This window comes from Dreissena polymorpha, chromosome 5, assembly GCF_020536995.1.
Source record: "Dreissena polymorpha isolate Duluth1 chromosome 5, UMN_Dpol_1.0, whole genome shotgun sequence".
NCBI lineage: Eukaryota > Metazoa > Mollusca > Bivalvia > Myida > Dreissenidae > Dreissena > Dreissena polymorpha.
In genome coordinates this window covers 3,011,566-3,024,955 of record NC_068359.1, presented here as the reverse complement: position 1 = coordinate 3,024,955, position 13,390 = coordinate 3,011,566, and the positions used below count along the sequence as shown (strand labels likewise).

Genomic DNA, 13,390 nt, shown 5'->3' with positions numbered 1-13,390 from the left:
ATGTGCAAAGCAATATACCCCCTCTTCTTCGAAGGGGGGCATAATAAACCTGTTTTCTCGGAATTAAAAACAAGACAAATAAGCACATCTTGAACAAAACCTGTCCTTAGACAGAATGCTAAACTATGCTTTCAATTTGATATAAATGTGTACATTTTTATAAGTCAGTCACATAATATTATGATCACAGAGACATATTTGAGGTTTAACATCTGTATTAGTTTTGAAGGATATATTAACTGAAAGATGAACATTTATAAAATGAACAAAATGTGACCAGGAAAAGAAGTAATATTTTATACATTTTTCCAATAAATTTAGCTGAATTTAATTAACTTAGCAAGGTGTTGGTATAAGTAACGTTCACATGAAATGGGACAATTTTATATTAAGTTATTTAGCAGTAATAATTTTTCTACTTTTAATAATAGTGACTTTTACCCAACTGGCGACAAATTACATTCCAACTTCAGTAGGCCCATAAGCTACCTGCAGAACAATTCTCAAGATGGAGAGTGGAAACGGTTTTTCTACTCTGAGTTACAGTGACCTGAATTACACTTGCCCAAAATGCAATCCAAACATAGGTCTTTATCTAGTATGCTCTCACACAAAATAAACGAAAATATCTCCAAAACAAGAGATGTGTTGTCAGAAACACAATGCCCCCTTATGCGCCGCTTTGAATTATTTTTTTGACCTGTGACCTTGAAGGATGACCTTGACCGTGACCTTTCACCACTCAAAATGTGCAGCTCCATGAGGTACACATGCACGCCAAATATCAAGTTGCTATGTTCAATATTGCAAAAGTTATGAAGAAGGTTAAAGTTTTGGTTCAAGTTTTTATCCCCACGTTTTTCGGAGAAAAAGTGGGGATATTGTATTGATGTGCGTCTGTCCGTCCGTCCTGGCCACCTGCTCCTCCTACACTATTAGCACTAGAACCTTGAAACTTACATACATGGTAGCTATGAGCTTATGTGCGACGGTGACAGTGACGGAATTTTGATCTGATCGCTGGGTCAAAAGTTATGGGGGTTGGGGCGGGGGCCGGGTCAGAGATTTTCACTCATTTTTTAAATGTTATTTTACATTAACTTCTTCATTTCTGCAACGATTTACTTCAAATTGATACTGAGCCTCTCTTATGACAAAAAGGTCAATCTCAACTATGCATGGCCCCATTACCAACCCTAGGGCGCCCCGGCCACATAGGCCACGCCCACCCAAAATTGCCTTTTACTATAATTTCTTCATTTCTACACCGATTCACTTCAAATTGATACTGAGCCTCTCTTATGACAATACGGTCAATCTCAGCTATGCATGGCCCCATTACCAACCCTAGGGCACCCCGCCCACATAGGCCACGCCCACCCAAATTGCCTTTTACTATAATTTCTTCATTCCTACACCAATTCACTTCAAATTGATACTGAACCTCTCTTATGACAATATGGTCAATCACAGCTATGCATGGCCCCATTATCAACCCTGGGGCGCCCCGCCCACATAGGCCCCGCCCACCCAAAATTGCCTTTTACTATAATATCACCATTTCTACACTGATTCACTTCAAATTGATACTGAACCTCTCTTATGACAATACAGTTAATCTCAACTATGCATGGCCCCCATTACCAACCCTGGGGCGCCCCGCCCACATAGGCCACGCCCACCCAAAATTGCCTTTTACTATAATTTCTTCATTTCTACACCGATTCACCTCAAATTGATACTGAACCTCTTTTATGACAAAAGGTCAATCTCAACTATGCATGGTGCCATTACCAACCCTGGGGCGCCCCGCCCACATAGGCCACGCCCACCCAAAATTGCCTTTTACTATAATTTCTTCATTTCTACACCGATTTACTTCAAATTAATACTGAACATCTCTTATGACAATACCGTCAATCTCAACTATGTAAGGCCCCATTACCAACCCTGGGGCGCCCGCCCATAATAGGCCACACCCACCCAAAATTGTCTTTTAATTTAATTTTTCATTTCTACACCGATTCACTTCTAATTGATACTGAACTTCTCTTATGACAATACGGTCAATCTAAACTATGCATGGACCAACCATGGGGCGCCCCTGGATCAAACATGCGGCGTGGGGATACACGTCTGCCTCTGCCTCACCATTTATAGTTGAATTTGTTTTTTTGACCTGTGACCTTGAAGGATGACCTTGACCTTTCACCACTCAAAATGTGCAGCTCCGTGAGATACACATGCATGCCAAATATCAAGTTGCTATCTCTCCATCCAAAGTGTAGCTATTGAACGTGATATTTACTGAATTTTAAGCAACAGTGATCTTGACCAAACAGGTTCCAAAAAAAATAAAAATAGTACAACTCTTTCTGCCAAGTTGAAGGTCATTGTCATGGAACTTAACCTCACATAATAACCCATAAGACATGCAATAACTTTCAACAAATACCTGCAGTAGTGTGGATCTTTACCTTTACCAGAGCATTACACAGACGCCAACAATGACATTAGGGTGAGTAGAAAAGCTCGGAATGATCAGTACCAATAAGAGCTAACAATTTTACCATAAGTGAGGAACCGTAATTACTGTAAGTTTTCGGACATCCGCTTTTTTAGCTAAAATATTTCTTTTTTTGTGACTACATTTTCGGACATACGGGCTTTAAAACATTATTTATGATTCCAATTTTTTCTGACAGCATATTTACAGCGCTTTTTTACCAGATTTCTGCCCTGTTTTGGCTTATCTGGGACCCTTTGATCATGGAGTTTACGACCAGATTAAGGTCATAAATTCTTGCATAGAATGCCCTGAGGGCCATCTAAATTTTCAGACACCTAAAAATTATTTATTTGCAAGTGTCCGAAAACTAAAAGTTATTAAAACGCACTAAGCAACCCCATGACCTGGTTTTTGACCCTGCATGGCCCATGTTCGAACTTGACCTACACATCATCTAGATACAACTTCTGACCAAGTGTGGTGAAGATCGGATGAAAACTATTTGAATTAGAGAGAAGACACCATGCTGAATGTGTAAAACGTACTTAGTGACCCGGTGACCTAGTTTTTGACCCGGCATGACCCATATTCAATCTTGACCTAGACATCATCTAGATACAATTTCTTACCAAGTTTGGTGAAGATCGGATGAAAACTACTTGAACATGGGCTGTTTGTAAAACATGCATGCCCCCCATATGGGCTGTCAGTTGTAGTGGCAGCCATTGTGTGAATATGTTTTTTGTCACGTGACCTTGACCTTTGACCTAGTGACCTGAAAATTAATAGGGGTCATCTGCCAGTCAGGATCAATGAACCTATGAAGTTTCATGATCGTAGGCCTTAGCATTCTTGATTTATCATCCGGAAACCATTTTACTATTTCAAGTCACTGTGACCTTGACCTTTAACCTATTGACCTGAAAATTAATAGGGGTCATCTGCCAGTCAGGATCAATGAACCTATGAAGTTTCATGATCCTAGGCCTAAGCATTCTTGAGTTATCATCCGGAAACCATTTTACTATTTCAAGTCACTGTGACCTTGACCTTTGACCTATTGACCTGAAAATCAATAGGGGTCATCTGCCAGTCATGATCAATGTACCTATGAAGTTTTATGATCTTAGGCCTAAGCGTTCTTGAGTTATCCAGAAACCATCTGGTGTTCGGACAGACCGACATAAGCAAAACAGTATACCCCCTCTTGTTTGAAGGGGGGCATAATTAGAGAACAGGCACCTTGCTCAATGTTTTAAACGCACTAAGAGACCCCGTGACCTAGTTTTTGACCTGCTATGACCCATGTTCGAACTTGGCCTAAACATCATCTAGATACAACTTCTGACCAAATTTGGTGAAGCTCTGATGAAAACTACTTTAATTAGAGAGCGGACAACATTCTGAATGTTTACAACGCACTAAGTGACACTGTGACCTAGTTTTTGACCCGGCAAGGCCCATGTTCGAGCTTGGCCTAAACATCATCTAGATACAACTTCTGACCAAATTTGGTGAATATCAGATAAAAACTACTTGAATAAGAGAGCGGACAACATGCTGAATGTTTAAAACGCACTAAGTGACCCTATAAGCTAGTTTTTGACCCGGCAAGGCCCATGTTCGAACTTGGCCTTGACATCATCTAGATACAACTTCTGACCGAATTTGGTGAAGATCGGATGAAAACTACTTGAATAAGAGAGCGGACACGAACAGACCAACCGACCGACAGACAAGCTCACTCCTATATACCCCCCTAAACTTCGTTTAGTGGGGGATACAACTAGAGCTTTGTCACAGCCGTAAGGAAAACCCCTACATGCCGCATTGACACAGAATATTTTGCATGTTGTCTTCACAAAAAACAGCAGACACCATGCTCATTGTTTAAAATCACCAAGTGATCCCGTGACCTAGTTTTTGACCCGGTATGGCCCATGTTCAAACTTGGCAAAGAGATCATCTAGATAAAACTTCTGACCCAGTTTGGTGAAGATATTGGATAATAACTACTTGAATTAGAGAGCAGACAACATGCCGAATGATTAAAACGCACAAACTGATCCCGTGACCTAGTTTTTGACCTGGCATGACCCATATTCGAACTTGACCAAGACATCATATACAACTTCTGACCAAGTTTGAAGAAGATCGGATGAAAACTACTTGAATTAGAGAGCTGACACCACGCTCAATGTTTAAAAGGCACAAAGTGACCGAGTGACATTGTTTCTGACCTGCCATGACCCATGTTGAAACTTGGCCTAGACATAATCTAGATACAACTTCTGACCAAGTTTGGCGAAGCTCAGATGAAAACTACTTGAATTAGAGAGCGGACACCATGCTCAATGTTTAAAACGCTCTAAGTGACCCCGTTATCTAGTTTTTGACCCGGCATGACCCATATTCGAACTGGACTAAGACATATTCTAGAAACAACATCTCACCAAGTTTGGTGAAGATTGAATGTTAACAAATTGAATTAGTGAGCGGACACTTAATACGACCTGACAAACAGACCAACAGACAGACTGACAGACAGACAAGTTCACTCCTATATACCCCCTAAACTTTGTTTGTGGGGGTATTATAAGGGTATATTTAAAAATGTGATAATTGGCTTACTTGATTCTCTGGCAGACCTTAGTGTACAGTTCCTCATAGGTCATGTTCTGTCTCTGGACAGACAGGAGCAGTGGCTGACCAAACAGCTGGTAATTGTTGTATGAGGAGTTCTGGTTCTTGATCCTGTTAAAATGACAGCATAGTCATGGTTGAATCAGTGGTGGGGGTATATTGGTTTGTATGTTGAGGGTTTAGTGCGGAATTGTTATAGAGGTATGGTTGAAGAATAGTTTTGTTTTAAATAATTACAATCATTATAAAAAAAATAAAATATAAGAATTTACTTGTTTTGCATAATGAGCATACTTAAATGCAACTTATTTAAAGGCATGATGGTAAAGCTCCCATGAAGGTAATGCTATTGTCTAACAAGGGCTGTTTGTAAAACATGCATGCCCCCCATATGGGCTGCCCATTGTAGTGGCAGCCATTGTGTGAGTACGATTTTTGTCACTGTGACCTTGACCTTTGACCTAGTGACCTGAAAATCAATAGGGGTCATCTGCGAGTCACGATCAATGTACCTATGAAGTGTCATGATCCTAGGCAAAAGCGTTCGTGAGTTATCATCAGAAAATCATTTTACTATTTCGGGTCACTGTGACCTTGACCTTTGACCTTGTGACCTCAAAATCAATAGGGGTCATCTGCGAGTCATGATCAATCTACCTATGAAGTTTCATGATCCTAGGCGTATGCGTTCTTGAGTTATCATCCGAAAACCATTTTACTATTTCAGGTCACCGTGACCTTGACCTTTGACCTAGTGACCTCAAAAACAATAGGGGTCATCTGCAAGTCATGATCAATCTACCCATGAAGTTTCATGATCCTAGGCGTATGCATTCTTGAGTTATCATCCGGAAACCATTTTACTATTTTGGGTCACCGTGACCTTGACCTTTGACCTAGTGACCTCAAAATTAATAGGGGTCATCTGCGAGTCATGATCAATCTACCCATGAAGTTTCATGATCCTAGGCGTATGCGTTCTTGAGTTATCATCCGGAAACCATTTTACTATTTCGGGTCACCGTGACCTTGACCTTTGACCTAGTGACCTCAAAATTGATAGGGGTCATCTGCGAGTCATGATCAATCTACCCATGAAGTTTCATGATCCTAGGCGTATGCGTTCTTGAGTTATCATCCGGAAACCATTTTACTATTTCGGGTCACCGTGACCTTGACCTTTGACCTAGTGACCTCAAAATCAATAGGGGTCATCTGCGAGTCATGATCAATCTACCCATGAAGTTTCATGATCCTAAGCGTATGCGTTCTTGAGTTATCATCCGGAAACCATTTTACTATTTCGGGTCACCGTGACCTTGACCTTTGACCTAGTGACCTCAAAATCAATAGGGGTCATCTGCGAGTCATGATCAATGTACCTATGAAGTTTCATGATCCTAGCCCCAAGCGTTCTTGAGTTATCATACGACAACCACCTGGTGGACGGACCGACCGACCTACCGACCGACCGACCGACCGACATGAGCAAAGCAATATACCCCCTCTTCTTCGAAGGGGGGGGCATAAATATTGGAGAACGCCTCTTATTTTACGATAAAACAAGTTTGAACAAGACTATTGCAAAGCAATATATGTCCTCTACCGGCTCCACCATTGTCAGAATTTTTTAATTTTTATTTGTTGCCATAGCAACCACAATTTTTGACAAAGGAAGAAAATGAATTGACGTGCATAATGGCCCCGTTTCATAAACGTTCGTACGCACGGTTTCTTACGGAAGTATACTTACGAAGTCCGTAAGAAAATTCAAGCGTTTCACAAAAAAATACTTACGCAACCACCTGCTACGAATTCGTAAGTTCCAACGTTAAAGTTACGCATGGTCTAGGCTGTCGTAGCGTTCGCAAATATGGCCGCCTTAGCTATTTCACGTCTTCACAAATTTTCCAAAATAAAAAAAAACGATTTTAAGCGCATTTTCGACAAAAGAAGCGTGACTTTTCTCTTGAAACTGACAAAGTCGGTAAATTGTAATAAATTTATTTTTCTGAAGTACATTATAGAGAGCACAGTTGTTTCCCTTGTTTGCCAAATCGTGACGAAAAAACAAGGTCAAATGTAAACAAAGTTGAATGGATTTTTGTTTTAAATTACCTCTGGCCATGCTTTGTACTACGGGATAAGCATTGTGTAAATACAGAAGAGAGGATTGTTACAGAAGTAAATTGTATATGAAAGTTTAATTAGATCTATGTCAAACTGGAATGTATGAAGCAAACTGGAAATTGGAATACATCGTCATGGATGATGCAAGACACTGGCATGTTTATTGGATCAACCATTTTTGGCACTAACGACTTAACAGAGTGTAACAAAATCAATGAGTTTCCTTCTAGGATTGAATTTACTGGAAGGTTATCTTTGATTCTGTTTGATGCGTCACTGAATTATTGTAAATGGAATGTCCAAAACAGGAGAAGCAGAACAAAGGTTTTCCCTTTGTAAATAAGGTATTTTTTTTATAATTTCATTTACAAAATTGTATTGTTTGGGAAGTATTAAATGTTTGGATCTGGATACATAGAAGATACCACAACATTATCTGGCTTTTACTCAACTGTGGACATCTCTTGAGTCTGTTTCCTGGGTAGAACTAGTACATACATGCCAGACAGCTAATGATAATAATCCAAATTATGATATCACAACTAAACATCTTTTTATCATATTTATAAAGGCTTCAAAATCATGTTTCAAATGAACAACAATAATAGATTTTTAGTTATTAGTTGATATCCAAGCGGAAACAAACTTTTTTGATTTTCGGTGATAATTTTCAATGTTCGATGAACGATGTGTTTGATTCAGATCAACTTTTTTTGCCAACTGGTCTGCAAGTATCTTAAAGAAGGTGAATATATGTTTTGTTCCCTATAAAAATAGACCTTTAGTTAACATGCATAGATTGCTTTACCAACATCCAACTGAAATATTTTTGGAAATGGTTATTATTTTCAGAAAAAAAACCTACTAAATTCAGTTTAAAAAACAACAATCTCTTTAATTATGACTAGTGTATTTATATTGTTTTATAATTTATGGCATAATTGAAAAGTACATCCATGTGACTATTTTGAGTTAATTTGGTGTTCAAAATGTAGAAAAATAACAATGGTATCATTTAAATAAATTGGTTGCCATGGAAGCAAATGTACTACACTACACAAAATTGTATATTTTCATATGTTATTATTTTTATTTGAACAAGTCAATGCATTTTAATCTTACAAAAATTACATTTACTTATAATAAGTAACTCAAAAAAGTAATTAAATGTTAGAAAACATAAAAATCTCAGAATTGCTTTTCACAATTTGAGATACAATAAAGAAGGGCTTTGCACGTTTTACGGCCTTATTGTTTAACAAGTACTTACCCGTAATCTCATTTACTATTGAAATGGTATTAGGCATTCCATTGATCACAAAACTAAGAATAAAGATCAAAAGGAATTGTGCACAGATAGTAAAACTGACCATTTTCCAAATTTAAGGAACAGATACAAAATAAAAAGAATACATGTACTGTAAATCAGGGAGCAAAATGCCACTAATGATGTAGACTCAAACTGAAAATACAGCTTTTTTATGAGTATTTATCATGTGTAATGGATACAATTAAACAGGGTGATGATTGGATAATTTTTAATGATTCTGTTTTTTCTGTTAAATTTTGTTATTTCACATGGGTCACATATATCAAGTATAAAATGAATGCTTAAATATAAAATTCAAGATGGCCGAGTGTTATAGGTTAAATAATTTAAGGACCCCCATGGATACCAATATTTTTCTGGTGTTTTTATCTCTTCTAAAATTCTATTTTGAGGTTAAAATCTAGCAATTTAAGGCTTCTACTGACATACTTTTAAAAAAATGCCTGAATCTGTGAACAATTCCCTTTAAGGTTAAAACCCTTTGGATGTCAGCTTATGGTTTTTTTTATTACCATTACATTCAACATAAAAAAAAACATAGTTAAGGTGTTAAATAGGTCAAACACTAAATAAAATGCATCACTTAAACACTGATTTCTCTTAAGTTTATACAATTATTTCTATAATAAAACTGTGTTTGTGTTTAAAAATAATTCTAAATTATTTTAGTTTTACACTTCAAATAAAATTCCAGCATGTACATGAAAATGTTTTCTAATTATAATAATTCAGGTTTGAATTTCCATTGTTAGAATAAATATTCACAGATGTTCTCCATTAAAACAGTACATTGTGATCTTAATCTCCAACCAGCTGTAGCACTTTATGTCCACATAGTGAAGAGACATACACAGTTACAGCAAATTCTTTGACTGAGTCCACATCAACATTTCTGTAAATAAAAATTGAACATAAAAAAGTACCAGTGCAAAAAAATCAAAAATGTAATCCTACTAATGTATCTTAAAATAATTTGGAATAACACAAAACTGACAGTCATGGTTGAAACTCTTATGGCTGGTAATCATCAGGATACACCAAACTTTAGCATGTACAAGTTTCTTTAATCATTAAGATATGTTATGAAATCTTTATCTCAAATGGATTCCCTTCACATCGGAATTCTTAATTTAAACTTGTCAATAAAATTAACTTAACATTTAAACTTTTTTTTTTTTTTTACTTTTGTAGTGTTCCGATGCATATGTTTTAGTAAAACCAAAGTTACAAAGAATCATTTTAAGGAGTAAGAATTATAACAGTCACTATAGGCAAAACATAAGTTCTTACAAGCAGTTGAACAATCTGTTGCCAAAGTGATCATCCCTTCTTTCACCCGCCATGATGCATCTGTGCAAGTAGTTGGGTCCTTTCCCTGGTGATTCATATAATTCATGAAGTATCTGTTCACCTAAAACACAAACTTCTTTAATAACAAATATCCATAATTAAATTTAAACACGGTATTAAATTACAAAAAATGACTGACATGCATGATTTTATGAAAAAAATAATACTGTTTAACTCACATAATTAGATAGAATTTCATTTTTTTAGCAGGATTGTAGTATATTTACCCGACATATGAAACATAAAAATCTTACTTTTTACAAAATATTTTTTAAATCAGAAAATATGTCTTACCAAAGCAGAATTATACTTTTATTGAATTTAATTTATTATTGTCCAAATTACAACACACAAAGTAAATAACAGCTTATCTTAAGAGGATTTTGTCAATTGTTTAGTCTTATCTCAACAGAAGGGACTGTTAAATAATAAATAGAAATTTAAACATTACTTAAAAGTTTAACAGATGTAAATGACTTTTTTTATTCATGTTACATGTAAGTTTTGACAAAAATAGCTCAAACTTACACATATCTTTAATAATATTACAATCTGACATATAAACAAAGTAAGTATTAAACCTTTAATGCCATACCATCTCAATTTAAAACAATAACACACCTGCAAATTTAGCCAGTATTAATTTAACTTCCAAAACAAAACATTTGCTGTCAATGTTAAAGGGACTTGTTCACACTCTATCAAAATGAGAATGTTTCAACTTTTTGTCACAGATTTAAGAAATAAATGAACAATATACATCAGTGTGCGAAATAACACTAATGCCGCAGACTTTTACTGAAAATACACTTTCGTTTACTAAAAATCATCGTTAGAAATTAATAAAATTATAAAGCGTCTCATACGCGAAACGATTTTAAATTTTTGATTTCTTGTGTCATCGTTATATTTTGTAACAACACGCGGATGGTTTTACAAAGTATAAAATAAATGTCAACCCATGTGAAGACGGTTTGTCAGGTCCGCACATAATGTAGTTGTAAAGACTCAATGACGACCAGAACATGAACTCTGAATTACACAAACCCACATGTGAAGACGGATTGCTGAGCGGTTTCGGCGCTTGGCTTTTACTACATGGGTCAGTGGTTCGAGCCCCGGTGTGGTAAACTTTTTTGTTCTGTTTGTTTTCTTTTTCTACTTTTATTCTTGTTTTTATATTGGAGCTATAATTTGTTACATTACAAAGATTGCTTACATAAAGTATAAATAGTATAAATACACCTGAGCGTACTATATCAGTACGGACAGCCAAGTGGTTGGTGCTAGACTTTTACTCCAGGTGTCAGTGGTTCAAGCCCTGGTGTGGATTACATTTTTTTCTTTCTTTAATTTTATCATTGGTTTATACTGGACTGGAACTATTTAGTTCCGATGTTTACATTTATCAATTAAAAGCATTTCATGGCTACCTTCAAAACATGCCAAACTTTGTGAACAAGTCCCTTTAGCAAAGGCGATTTTTACCATGGTGTCATGTAGATTCGTCATCTTACCTGATGCGGAATATCAACTCCTTAATTTAGAAATCCTCCATGTCAATCAATAGCAGTTTGTTCCATTGTTAATCAGCGCAAATCTATCCAACTTTGACAGTAAATTTCAACATCGTATTGTTACTCTACGCTCGTTTAACCCCAATGAGTATTTCAATTTCAACAACAAAGCAATTGTTACACTCAACAAACTTTAAAAACGTTGTTTACATTATAAGCGATAACTTCGCAAGGGGTCAGTGCCTTTTTCGTCTGAACTAGTTACCAAGATCACAAGTTATATATGTTTCAGTTCACCTGAATGAATTTCAACTAATCAAGTGCAGTTATTTAACGTCACACAAAAACACGTTTAGCGTCATAAAACGTCGACCTCATTTGAAAGCATTTCTGCTGACGACTTCACATTTATTTATTTTAAAAGAGAAAAATAAATGTATACATAACAATTAGTTTTATTGCTTTTCTACTAGTTCTCGTAGTGTTTATTATAATCTGACAGATGGCGCCAAATGTTAGTTTTACGTCTTTTAAAACCTTCAATTAAAGAGCGCAGACTGGTTTTACGTTAGTAAGATTCGTAAGAATTCTTAAGTCTGCGAACGCGTTTATGAAACGTTCGTAGGAATTGGCGTAAGAACGTCCGTACGTAAAAATCGCAGAATTCTTACGAAAAACTTAAGAATTGTTTATGAAACGGGGCCAATGTCCATATTGCCATCTATTCATGTTTCATAAAAAAAAATATGAAGAACTTTTAAAGTTATCGCAGGATCTAGAAAAGTGTGCAGGATTCACCATTTTCAGCAGTATTTCTAGTTTATTTGTTACCATAGCAACCAGAATTCTTGACGTAGGAACAATATGAAATGATGTGCATAATCTCCATATTGCCATCTGTCAATGTTTCAAGTTTCATGAAAAAATATGAAGAACTTTCAAAGTTATCGCAGGATCCAGAAAAGTGACAGACTGACAGACAGACGGACCAACGGACACACAGAGCGAAAACCATAAGTCCCCTCTGGTGAAACCAGTAGGGGACAACAAGGGACAAAATTGTCACAAAACCAGGTTTTCAATTTAAAAAAAAAAACTGATAAAGGGAGACAATACAAAATGTGCATTGTTAACCCCCTTGTTTAAAATTCAATCTATTTTTACTCGTGGCAACCTTGATTTTAATGTGAAACAAGATGCGTTTGTGAAACACAATGTCCCCCTATATGACGTTTGACCTTGAAGGATGACCTTGACCTTGACCCTTCTCCACTCAAAATGTGCAACTCCATGAGATACACATGCATTTCAAATATAAAATTGCTAGCTTCAATATTGCAGAAGTGACATTACATGAGCAATTTTGACCCATATATTTGACCTTGAAGGATGACCTTGACCTTGACCTTTCACCACTCAAAATGTGCAGCTCCATGATATACACATGCATGTCAAATATCAAGTTGCTATCTTCAATATTGCAAAAGTATTCATAAAATAAGCGATTTGGGCCACATATATTTGACCTCTGACCTTGAAGAATGACCTTGACCTTTCACCACTCAAAATGTGCAGCTCCATAAGATACACATGCATGCCAAATATCTAGTTGCTATCTTCAATATTGCAAAAGTACTCATAAAATGAGCGATTTTGGCCACATATATTTGACCTCTGACCTTGAAGGATGACCTTGACCTTGACCTTTCACCACTCAAAATGTGCAGCTCCATGAGATACACATGCATGCCAAATATCAAGTTGCTATCTTGAATATTGAAATACTGCAAAAGTGAACATTAAATTAGCGATTTTGACCCATATATTTGACCTCTGACCTTGAAGGATGACCTTGACCTTTCTCCACTCAAAATGTGCAGCTCCATGAGATACATATGCATGCCAAATATC

At 36.4% G+C, this 13,390-nt stretch overlaps 1 protein-coding gene and 1 long non-coding RNA gene across 2 annotated transcripts in view; both read right to left on the bottom strand.

Annotated features, from left to right (window-relative positions):
* Positions 1 to 13,390, bottom strand: part of LOC127881272 (ubiquitin carboxyl-terminal hydrolase 15-like) — a 74,911-nt gene that overhangs the window by 24,085 nt on the left and 37,436 nt on the right. The window contains exon 14 of the mRNA XM_052429017.1: positions 5,141 to 5,263. Coding sequence (XP_052284977.1) covers positions 5,141 to 5,263 — 123 coding nt within the window. The remainder of the gene's footprint in view (positions 1 to 5,140; positions 5,264 to 13,390) is intronic.
* On the bottom strand, positions 8,221 to 12,185 carry LOC127832324 (uncharacterized). Its single transcript, XR_008026789.1, has 3 exons — positions 11,480 to 12,185; positions 9,903 to 10,023; positions 8,221 to 9,504 (listed from the first exon to the last, which is right to left on the bottom strand). It is a non-coding gene; the product is annotated as an uncharacterized LOC127832324 (long non-coding RNA).